Raw genomic sequence first — 12,585 nt, 5'->3', positions numbered from 1 at the left:
TCGCTAGAAGGAGGGCTTGAACCTCCGACCTTGTGGTTAACAGCCACACGCTCTAACCAACTGAGCTATTCCAGCTTCTTATCGTCATCTATATTCCATTTATTAAAATACTAATTCAGCTCCAACAACACAGACTCTACCCAAAAATTCCCTTCATTTCAATTTGTTTGTTTTAATTTGACTCAACACGGAGTTTAAGAAAATAAAGAAGATTTTTTATCTTGTGATGTTAAACTAAAAATGTATATAATGTATCAAAATTTCTTTAAAATCTTGTGGTCTTAAATATGTCAGGCAAGTTGTTGGGTGCAAAGAGTAACTAAATACAAAAAGTGGCATTGTTTTTTACATATATCAAAAAGAATAGAAAGATGAACAAATTGAAACCGAGGGGTAATACTTTATCCCATTCTGTTCTTATTTAATGCTATTTAGCATTATTTATTTCTAATTAAGTTTATTTACTTAATCCTTCTTTTCTTTTTCTGTTTGCTACTTAACCTTCCTAAACGTTACTAAAGTCATGTTAAGTACAAATTAAGTAGGAATTAGAGTTCCCTTCTCCTGGGATTTTTTTTTTATTATTATTATTTTTTAAATTGGGGGAGGGGGTTATAAAGTGGGGAATCAAAGGGTTATAAAGTTGGGAATCAAACTCTCATCAATAAGATGAAAGTTCTAATAGTCAACCTACTGAGCTACTAAGATTGAAATGAGGGAAGGGATTATAACGGGGAAAATTGAAAAGAACTCGTTGCTGATGCACTGGAGGCAGTTTGAATGGTTTTCTTGCAGCCTGTGTCTCATTTTGCAATTTGTAACACACTTCAATGTGTCACATTTTATTCAAAGAAAAGATTGCGGAAAAGCAGTCGATTAGGTTATATGCACTTTATGCGGAGATAAGAATCATTGAACTATTTTAAATTATTTCGTATGTATGATCATAATGTGTAATCTGACACGCCTATGGTTTTAAATTGTATCAGGCCTTGTTATAAAACTTACTTGCTATAATCTAATTAAACAGCTCTATAGCCTGTTTGGATGGGTTTATGTCTATAAGCTGCAAACAGCTTATAAGTTAAAAAAAATAAGTTGAATAGTCTAACTTACTTTTTTAACTTTTTTTTTTTTTTGCTAAGATGCTTTAGATAAGCTAAGTCAAATGGGCCCAATTATTTTTTTGAGCTTATTTTAAGCACAAAATGACTTTAAGCTGGCCAGCGAGACACTTAAAAAAGCTGAAAACAGCTTATAAGCAACTTATAAGCCAATGAAAGTTTTATACAATGTTGTTGTAGTTGTATTAAATTTCCAAAAACCTAACATGAACTTTTTATAAATTTTATACAGTTATATACATATTTCATATCGTTTCTATACAATTTTTATACACAAAAAATGTAAGAATTCTAAGCCTTCAGTGAGATATACATATTTCATACACAAAATATTGAGTGAAATTTTTAAGTCTTGAAGCGAGATATACATATTTCATGCACAAAATTTTGAGCGAATTTTTTAAGCCTTGAGCAAGATATACACATTTCATATACAAAATTTTGAGCGAAAATTTAAAGTCTTAGACTGAAAATTTCGTATATATTTTGTAAGAAATCTATCGTTATATTTTGTAAACTAAAAAATATTATCATATTTTGTAAATATACCCTATTCTTATATATATATATATATATATATACGTCATTCTCCCATTATTCATTTCACTGATCTCAAATGAAAACACATTTACGAATATAAAACCGAGATATACTAAAATATAAAACAAAAGAAATATGATGAATATCACATTCTGAAGAGATAACAAATTTTGTGCATTTTTTATGCAAATGTTGCTAGTAAGTATTCACTAATACGCATATTGCTAGTTCAATTGATACTAAACCGAGTATTATTAAGAAACTTTTGAGGCCTGTAAATTCATAAAACTAGACAAAGTTATGAATGCTGCGGAAACGGGATGGACATTTTATTCACGAATGACTCAAACATGTCCTAGACATTCTCTTGAAACTAAACATTTTTTCAGCCCCTGTTGGCGTAATCCTTTGGTTCATCATCGTCATCCCTGTAATTTCCTTCTACTGATGTCTCCTGTCCAAGGTCCTCATTTACAGATTGAGCCCCCCCTTGATCTGCACTAAGCTGTTCTTGGCCTCCATTATGTGATGCTTCAGAGCTCCCACCAAATCCTATGTTAGTGAAGCCATTATTACTAGGAACTCCAACAAAGTCATTCCCACTGTTGCCTCCACCATAACCACCCGAAAAATCACTGCCTTGACCAGAATAATTGCTGCTTGGAGGGCTTCCATAGTTACCACCCTCAACAGGGGAACTATTGTTGTTCCCATAGTTACTACCGCCTCCATAGCTACCGTATCCACCAGAACTGTTGCCACCAGAAAACCCACCCCCTCCACCATAATTGTTGGTTGGGTAACCTCCAGCACCTGCAAAATTTCCACCATCCCCGCCATAATTATAACCACCACCACTACTACCGTAGCCACCTCCTCCTGCAGAACCGTAACCACCAGAAAATCCACCACCTCCACCTCCATAATTGCCGGCTGCATAACCTCCACCACCACCAAAATTACCACCACCATAGCCACCTCCAAAACCAGCACGACGCTTTTCTGTGGCATAATTCACCTTTATCCGTCTTCCATGAAGATCCTGAAAAAGTTACACAGCATAAATCACCTTCACACCATTACTAAGTTTTTTTTTTTTTTTTTTTTGTTTCCAAAAAAATGACCAGTGACAACATTAAGGTGCTAGGAAATATCACATTTATTGGCCAACCCAAGATGGAACTGGTAGGAGGCCGGTGGGAGGGGTGCAAAAAGTAACTTGTAAGTATATTCAAACGAGTGTAATTACAGGCAATAGGGATTTTCTAGAAAATTTTCACTCTCTATAAATAGTCTTACGATGTAAAGCGATTATCAGAATTACATAAAGGAAATTGAATAAACAAGTGGAAAAGCGTCACTGTCCTCCTTTGCAGATACAAAGTGTCATCACAAAAGAATTTGCTAGTAAGGTTCTGGGTGAAATATTGTTTCTGAACTATGCATTAAAAGTAAAAGTGTCGTTTTCCTATGAAATCCATATTGGTCTTCTATTCAAGTTCTTTCTTTTTAGCATATGGATAAAAATATATGTAATTTGTCTTCATAGGGATAACTTTCACACCCTTTGGAGTATGGCCCTTCCCCAGACCCTGCTAACACAGGATGCTTTGTGTGCCCTTTTTTTTTTGTTCACAAGGATAACTTTTCCACTAGAAGTAACGTCATACCTGACCATCCATGGCCTGCATGGCACTTGTTGCTTCTTCACTTGATGGAAAACTAATAAAACCAAAGCCTCTGGACCTCCCAGTTTCACGATCCAGAATAACTCTAGCTGCAAAGGGAGAGGAAATAGTTTATTAAAAAATTCAGCTAAACAACAGACAGCAAAGGAAGCAAACTTCAGAGAAATCTCCACAGACACCGCACACACGAACCTGTCTCATAGGCCATTAGAATTGGGACATTTCACCAAGAACTAAACTGATAAGGAAACATGTCCAATTAAGACCAAAGACTTCTTGTTTCATTAATAGGAGAAATGAATTTGAACTCCAACTTCAAAATTAATTCAAAACAAAAATGAGAATTGAGTCTTCTATATATTCACTACCTTAACATCTGAAAGCACTAGCTCGTTTCTATTCGCAATCATAGCAGCATTATTCCGTCTCTGATGATCTTTTGATACGAGTATTAGTTAATGCTGCAACTACACAGCAATCATCTCTTTTAAATGAAGTGCATTGCTAAATCTACATATGCAAAACAGTAACCCCCTAGTACCTTCGATTACATCACCATATTGAGAGAATGCCTCTTTCAAAGAACTTTCATCAGTGCCATACGAGAGACCTGCAGCAGACAATACGGCATTATAGAGTAAGCAACAGAAGTGAAAAATCACAGAAGCTTCATATACAGACAATATCTTCTCACCTCCAACAAAAAGCTTAGACGAAGACATGCTTCTTATAGCCTGGAAAAGTGAAGCATTTGAGCCAGAGAGGTCCAAGTTTGTGTTTTTGCCTACACTCTGTTTAAGAATGTTCCCAATTTTATTGAGAAAAGCCATCTTTAAACCTAGTAAAACAGAACAGTAAAGAGTCAGTATCACAAATTCAATGTAGATAGACATTAAGGAGCCATATTCAAAAGAATCCTTTTTCCTTCAATGATCATTACTAGAAGCATTAATTGAAAGTTTCAAAAAAAAAAAGGATTCTTCTCTGAGCTCATTTACATCTATGCTCCAACAGTTGTCATAAAACATGAAAACATGAAGGCATAAAATAAAGGCTTAATACATTGACAACCCCTTTAACTTGTCAGCATATTTTATTTAGACACATCATCCTCAATCGGAATATGCTTGAGGATTTACGGCTTATTGAGACTAATTCGTATAGTTAAAGGAGGTCACATATTTTTAAGTGATTAACTTATCTACGTAATGGGCGTGTATGAGAGAACACACGTAAAAGAAGTTCCAGAATTTGAGTCGCAAGTGTCTAAAAGGAACACTTTCAGGTGCTCAATTGGAACAAGCCGTAGTTCCAGTATCTAAATGAAATTTAGTTTAAGGGGCAGCCGATATATTAATACTAAAATAAACGGATTGTGAGGAAACAGTTGTAAATGGATCAACCATATAAGCTTCTATCCGAAACTAGCTGAAGATATGCAATACGAATCCTCCATACATTCTGCTCTTATTCAGGCCTATATTGGGACCAACTATGGGAAGCTCCCTAAACTTTGTTATGAAAATAAGGGTTTGTTTTTAATCTGCAATGGCCGTTTCCAAAACTCAGTTAGAACCATGATCAAGCCCATGGAGAACGATAGAGAAGTGATTAAATGGACATTTACAGCGAATCGGAAACACCCAAAAACCACGAAATCGTTATATCATGCAACACATATCAAAATTGGTAAAACCCTAACCAATTGTAAAAGCTAAAGCATCAGTTCAATAAAAGAAACAAATGCAAAAATTAAAAATCTAAACAACCTGATTAATCCTTTAAATATCAAGCTAACAAATATTTTGTTATTACATGAAGTGAAGGTAGCAGAAGAAACTTACCTTTGCTGGAATGATGCACAGAAGCACACTTGTTGGTTCTAGAAGATGAAGGGTAACTCCAATAAATATCCCAAAAACATATCGGCCTTGCGATTACAACTTGCTCATTCTTGGCCGTTGGATGAAATAGAGGCGGTGGTCAACAAACATGGAAGATTTAACTAAAAGATCACCTTTTAGTTGTCAAATTAGTATTGGTGACTTGTGGGACCACATCAAATCAAAACCCAATTAAATTTGGAATTAAGAAAATTAGGTCTAAAATGTATTTTTTTTTTTTTTTGGTAACTAAATGTATTATTTACCAAGTGAACAGTTCAGTACAAACTCCTAGACAAATTGAACTACTAGTCTCAAATCTGTCTCATTCAACCAGTACACTCTATCCTCCTATACATAGCTACTTTCAAGGATAGTAATTCATTTGGGCTAACTTGGCAGCAATCTTCCTATTCATGGATGCACGAACAAAAACTTCCTGGATAATCTGTTTGACCAAAGCCTTGTCTTCCTTCTGCCCTTGTGAGAACACCCGAGCATTTCTTTCGAGCCATATATGATAAACAGCCCCAGTTAGACACATCCTATAGATATCTGCCTGCACACTTCGACCAGATGCGTTGCTAGTTGCCCACGATTTCTCTTCTTGCCATCGTCTTACAGTCCTAGTTATGCTTTGCCATTTCAGGAGTTTAGTCCATACTCTCATCGAATAGGAGCACTCAAAAAATAAATGATTATGGCTCTCATCCATGTTATCACATAGAGGGCAGGCAGCTGAATCTATTATTCCCCATTTCAATAGTCGGTCCTTTGTGGCCAGCCTTTCTATTAACGCCAATTGCAGAATGAAAGTCCATTTTGGGCAGCTGTGGTTGTTGCACGTGAGTCTCCTCCAGTCAACTTTAGGGAACTGACCCCCCATCAAAGTGTACACTTTTTTTATAGAAAACTTGGCCTGTCGCATCAAAAATTCTTCATCCCATGAGATAGCATCCAAGTATTTTTTTGCATTGATGATCTTATTCATCATCCAGGATGCTTGTTTGCTTTGAGTATCCCACACGGATCCCTGCTTTATGTAGTAAGTATGCACCCAAAGGACCCACAGTTTGTCCTTTTTGGTGCATAAATTCCACAATAGTTTGCAGAGTGCAGCCTTGTTCCACCTGTGGATGTCTAATATATTCATGCCACCAGCCACTCTAGGATGACATAATTGTTCCCAGGCTACTAATGCTTTTTTGGATGGATTTATGCTTCCAGTCCACAAATACCTTCTACATACACTTTCTATCGTTTTGATGAGTTTCTTTGGCAGCAAGAATATCTGGGACCAATAATTCTGGATAGCCAACAGGACACTCCTGATAAGCTGAATTCTACCAGAATAAGCAAGAAATTTGGAAGTCCAAGAATTTATTCGGCCCATCATTTTCTCCAATAGAGGCTGGCATTGATTGATAGTGAGCTTTTTGGTACTCAGCGGTACCCTGAGGTACTTGAAGGGTAAATCTCCCTTTAAGAATCCTAGTTGATTGAGAATGATCTCTTGTTCCAAGTCGGGAACCCCTCCAAAATATATAGCACTTTTTTCAGCATTGGCTTGTAGTCCCGAGGCTTTTGAGAATTCAGCAAAGCACTCCACCAGTAGCTTACCAGACCAAATGTCGCCTCTACAGAATAGTAACAGATCATCTGCAAAACTTAATTGGATAATATTAAGCTTTTCACACTTAGGATGAAAATTAAAATTTGGTATCCTTCTCAACCTCTTCAAAGTTCGTGTAAAGTATTCCATTACTAAGACAAATAGGTAGGGTGATAATGGAACACCCTGTCTAAGTCCTTTTTTTGCAGGAAAAGGCTTAACAGGATTTCCATTAACCAGCACAGAATAGGAGACAGTAGTAACACACTGCATGATTCATCTCACATAAATCTCAGGAAAATTCAGACCTTGAAGAACCTGTTCCAAGAAAGCCCATTCAACAGAGTCATATGCCTTTCTCATATCAACTTTAAGCATACATCTTGGAGATATGTTCTTCCTTCCATAATGTTTAACCAGTTCATGACTTAGCACAATATTATCCACTATGCCTCTGCCAGGGACAAAAGCTGACTGGTTCTTGTCAATAATCTCATCCATCACACTTTGCATCCTCTTGGTTAACACCTTTGAAATGATTTTATATAGCGTAGTACAGCAAGCGATGGGTCTAAACTCAGTTACTTTTGAAGGATTTCTAACTTTGGGGATCAAGGTAATATTAGTGCAATTTATAGCTTGGTACATAGTACTTGTAGCAAAGAAGTCTACCACAGCATCACTAACATCTTGCCCCACCAGTTTCCACGCCTTTTTAAAAAAACAAGCATTCATTCCATCACAACCTGGTGCCTTTGTATCTCCTATGGCAGCAAGGGCCGCTGAAATTTCAGCCTGAGTGACCGGTTGAATAAGCATTTCCTGTTGTTCCTTATGCAGTACTGGCCCATCTCTCACTGTTACGGGATTAATAGCAGGTAGTACAGCAGCAGCAGACCCTAGAATCCCTTTGTAATACGTAGAAATTTCCTCTTCAATTTCCTCCTCTTTCTGAATAATATCCTCGGAGTTGGAAATTAGCTTCTGAATACTATTTTGCGCCACCCTATTCTTCATACTCGCAAAGAAATAAGCATTATTAGAGTCGCCTAATTTTAGCCAATTCACCCTAGATTTTTGTTGTAGTATACTCTCTTCCACACAACTCCATTTTTCAAGTTCTTGCCTTGCAAATCTTTCCTGAACAAAATGGTCTGCATGATGATCAGTCCTCATATGTTCCTGCAATTCCTCCAATTTAGCTCTTGCAAGTTTTATTTTGTTATCTACATTCCTGAATTCCTTTGTATTTAGCCCTTTAAGTCCCTGTAAAATGTATTTTTTTCAAATTTATTAATCTTTTATAAAATACAAAAAGATCTCAACTTAATCCAAAAAAACCCACCAGCCCCACCTTCTCCTCCTCCCACCCCTCCCAGCCCCACCCTCCCCCACCAATTTTTTTTTTTTTAAAGAAAAGTTTGGATATTTTTTATTTGCTTTTTCACCAGCACCCCCTCCTCACACACCCCGCCCCCACCCCCGCCCAATTTTTAAAAAAAAATTGTTTTGAATTTTTGTTAATTTCTTTATTTATTTTTTCACCCCCCTCCTCCCAACCCTCCCCCGCGTAATCCAACCCCCCCCCCCCCCCCCCCCCGCTCAATTTTTTTTTGTTAAGTTTTGTTATTTTATTTGCTTTTTCACCAGCCACCCCCTCCCCCCCCCCTAATTTTTTTTATTTGTTTTTTCACCCCCCCCCCACCCACCCCACTCCTAAAAAAATTTTGATTTTTTTTACCGGTCCCCACCCCTCCTCCTCCCACCCCTCCCCCCATAAAAAAAATTTTGAAAAGTTTTTCTTTTTGTTTTTTTGCACCCCTCACCCTTCCAAAAAAAAAAGTATTGAAATTTTTTTGTTTTTTCGCACCACTACCCCCCCCCCCCCCCCAAATGTTTTTTTCTTGAAAAGAAGTTTTGAATTATTTTTTTTGGTTTCTTACTTCCCCCACCCACCCTAAAAAAATTAATTTTGTTTTAAAAAAAGTATTGGAAAGTTTTTATTTTTGGTTTTTTGCCCCCCACCCCATCCCCCTCCAAAAAAAAAAAATCTTAAAAGGAAGTTTTGAATTTTTTTTTTTTTGGGTTTAGGAAAAGTTTGTAGTGAATAGATGATTTTTCTGTTGCTGTCTGGTATGGTTCAGGGTTTAGAAAAATATATCCAACAAATAGTTTTTTTGTTCCTGTCCTAGTATTTATCTGATTCTATTTGTAGAAGATAACCAACAGATTTGTAGTTATTGCAACAAGTTCTACACTTTTTGCAACAAGTAGACAATCTGTTGCAACGACTCACTAATCTGTTAGACATAGCTTCTGTTTGTAGAAGATATCTAACAGATTTGTAGTTGTTGCAACAAGTTCTACACTTGTTGTAACAAGTAGACAATCTGTTGCAATAACTACAAATCTATTGGACATAGCTTCAGTTATTTAGTTTTTTTTGTAGAAGATATCCTACAGATTTGTAGTTGTTGCAACAAGTTCTACACTTGTTGCAACAAGTAGACAATCTGTTGCAACAACTACAAATCTGTTGGACATAGCTTCAGTTATTTGCTTCTGTTTGTAGAAGATATCTAACAGATTTGTAGTTGTTGCAACAAGTTCTACACTTGTTGCAACAAATAGACAATCTGTTGTAACAACTACAAATCTGTTAGACATAGCTTCAGTTATTTGGTTCTGTTGGTAGAAGATATCCAACAGATTTGTAGTTGTTGCAACAAGTTCTACACTTGTTACAACAAGTAGACAATCTGTTGCTACAACTACAAATCTGTTGGACATAGCTTCAGTTATTTGGTTCTGTTTGTAGAAGATATCCAACAGATTTGTAGTTGTTGCAACAATTTCTACACGTGTTGCAACAAGTAGACAATTTATTTATGAATCAGCAAATGTTGAGGAAAGATATAGTCAAATTGAATAGCCAAACTGACAATCAATCCTTAGAAAGAGATGAAGAACAGAGCAAAGAAGCAGTAGATACAATTGAAGAAAGTGAAGAAGAACTAGAAGATGAAGAAACTGATGATGGAAATGAAGGAGATGGAGTAGATCAAGGAAATCTGCTACACCTTAGAAGGCAGTTGCTGAACAAATTATTACTTAAGTTGTGGTATTTGGAGCCAAGGTTGCTGTTGAACAATTTCTGTTTTTTTTTTTTTGTCCTTTATGTTATTTGTGAATGGTGTTTATGAACTTATTTATTTTGATTAGTTGTGGTATTTGCAACCAAGGTGGCTTTTGAACAATTTCTGTTTATGAACTTATTTATTTTGCTTACTAATTATTGCAACAGATGCATGCAGTTCTTGAAGATGTTGCAACAAGTTACTAATTTGTTTCAACAAGTTACTAATCTGTTTCAACAAGTTACTAATATTTTTAAACAAGTTGCTTAGTTGTTGCAACAAATTATTCACCTTGTTGGAAAAAATCAAACAATGGCTTAAATTATTACAAAAACTAAAAAATATGTCGCAACATGTGAGTTAATTGTTGCAACAGATCATACACTTGTTGAAGAAGTTGCAACAAGTAATTAATCTGTTTCAACAGATGGATCAGATGTTTAAGCAAGTTGCTTAGTTGTTGCAACAGATTTGAATTATTGCAACAACTTACTTATATGTTGCAGCAGATATCTCATATGTTGCAACAACTTACTCATATGTTGCAGCAGGTATCTCATATGTTGCAACAACTTACTTATATGTTGCAGCAGGTATCTCATATGTTGCAACAACTCATCCATTGTTGTAACATATTCACGATATTGATCACATTGAACTCCTTTGTTTATACTGAATAACATTGAATTCATTTGTTTATCACTAAATATGGTTGAATTAAGTACTTCACATTAAAACACTCCAATGATCACTCGATTTAGGAAGAATACACTTAGAATTGCCCATCTAATCCATGAAATTAATATCTAATCCATTAAGGATATTAGTAGGTATATATATTCATCACTAAATACCATTTATTTCCTTTTTTTAACACTAAATATGGGTGAATCAAGTAGTTCGCATCAAATTACTCTAATGATCACTCGATTTAGTGCATACTGACTTAGTAGATCATCTTTCCTGACTCAAAATACATCAAATTGATTAAGTATTATACATTGATCACTAAATATTGTTGATTTCTTTTGTTTATCACTAAATATGTGTGAATTAAGTGTTGACACCCAATTTTGTCCCTCTTTTATTTAATTTACCCGGGTTTTAAAATTTACTAACGAGCTAAATACTTTATTTTTCGCGATATTTTATTGCTACTACTATTAATATCACAACTTTTATTTTTTAACATTATAAGCATTACTTTATCACAAATTTCAAACGGTTAGTCATCGTCTCGTTTTCGGGTTCGGATTCGTCAAATTAATTACAAGACAACACTTGGTAAAATCCTTACTTTCTATACACTAATTACTATTTATCTTCACATAATAGATATTGTACTAGTCACTAAATTAAAAGCCCGAAGATAATTAAAATAGCGGAGGAAGGACCAACAATTTTCAGCCAAATTAATGGCCTAAAATACAAATGCAATATTATTTCCCTACCAAACAACCTACATGTTAATACCCAACCCACATTTTCAACCCATATTCAAATTAATGGGCCAGCCCAAACGGACCAGCCCAATAGAATTCGTCCGACCCGGCCCACCCCTTTATTTTCCTCCTTACCCTAAATCCCTAAACCCGCCTCCTTCCTTTCTCTTCCTCTTTATCTTCACCCGCCTCCTCTCCTTCCCTTTCTCTTTCTCCTTCCTTTCCTCTCGCCTCCATCCTCACGTTCCCCTCCACCTTTATACCAGCCCACGTTCCCTTGTCCCCTACACGCTGCTCCCCACTCCGTCTCTCTCTTACGCTCCTCTATTTGTTTTTTACCAAACAAAGTCCTATAAAGCGGGGGATTTTTTGGGGGTTACGGGGGCAAAAAAAAAGGACATTGTTGAATAACAATCTTTACTTTCTATTTCCTAGCATTTTTCGTTCAATTCGTCAAAAGTGAATACAGAGCTTTAGTTCACAAAAATCCGTAATATTTTCGTTCGAATTCGTTTGGCTCAAGGTTCGGGTCTATTCATAACGAGAGAGTAGATTTGACGACATCGACGCCCCATTCACTGCGACCACAAGAGGTAAATTTCCTATCTCTTTTACCCCTTTTATTGGATTTTTAGTTATGCTTTGCTAAGTTTAGTATCAATTTAAGCTTGATGTGGTTCATTATGTCTACCAAGTTAATTTTACCTAGTTCGAACAGAGTAATTAGTTAAGTGGTAATTTTGTTTAGTCGAAGATGTCTGTTAAGTTATTTGCCGGCTATATTGATTAAATAATGTTTATGTGGATGATCGGATTCATAATGATCAAAGATTGTGTTCATCGGGTGTGAATTACTGTCGTTATACTACTAGCTTTAAATTTCTTGTGCATGACTTGATCTCGGTTGTTTATCTCATATGACTTTGTATGTTGACACCATGAGTAATATATAGACTGATGTATACCTCTTGAAGCATTGCTTGTGTTTGTTCTAATGCATAATTTGGTAATCTGTCTAGGTAACTTGATTCCTGTGGGTCTGATTCTGTATTTCTCAAAATATAAATGGGGTTTTGATATATGCTTGTATTTAGAACAATTGGTGATTACTTTCCTCTATGTTGTCCATGTCAACTTAGTTGTTAGTTACATCTGTTAT

General features: G+C 35.9%; 1 protein-coding gene and 1 non-coding gene across 3 annotated transcripts; both read right to left on the bottom strand.

The window, feature by feature from the left end:
• Window position 1: 1 nt before the first annotated feature.
• Window positions 2–75, bottom strand: TRNAN-GUU (transfer RNA asparagine (anticodon GUU)). The gene has a single exon. It is a non-coding gene; the product is annotated as a tRNA-Asn (tRNA).
• A 1,709-nt stretch (window positions 76–1,784) lies between these two features.
• LOC132621667 (glycine-rich RNA-binding protein 7-like) lies at window positions 1,785–5,350 on the bottom strand. Of its 2 annotated transcripts, none has more exons than XM_060336006.1 (5): window positions 5,197–5,350; window positions 4,047–4,190; window positions 3,894–3,962; window positions 3,335–3,441; window positions 1,785–2,706 (listed from the first exon to the last, which is right to left on the bottom strand). In XM_060336006.1, the coding sequence occupies exons 2-5, from the start codon at window positions 4,180–4,182 to the stop codon at window positions 2,050–2,052; spliced, it is 969 nt and encodes a 322-aa protein (XP_060191989.1). In that variant the 5' UTR covers window positions 4,183–4,190; window positions 5,197–5,350; the 3' UTR covers window positions 1,785–2,049. The 2 variants fall into 2 exon arrangements, with proteins under 2 accessions (XP_060191989.1, XP_060191990.1); XM_060336007.1 differs by having other exon boundaries at window positions 5,122–5,202.
• Window positions 5,351–12,585: the final 7,235 nt, after the last annotated feature.

Source organism: Lycium barbarum, chromosome 12 (assembly GCF_019175385.1).
Source record: "Lycium barbarum isolate Lr01 chromosome 12, ASM1917538v2, whole genome shotgun sequence".
NCBI classification, from domain to species: domain Eukaryota; kingdom Viridiplantae; phylum Streptophyta; class Magnoliopsida; order Solanales; family Solanaceae; genus Lycium; species Lycium barbarum.
Note: the sequence above shows the minus strand (reverse complement) of the source record. Positions and strands in the feature narration are given on the sequence as shown.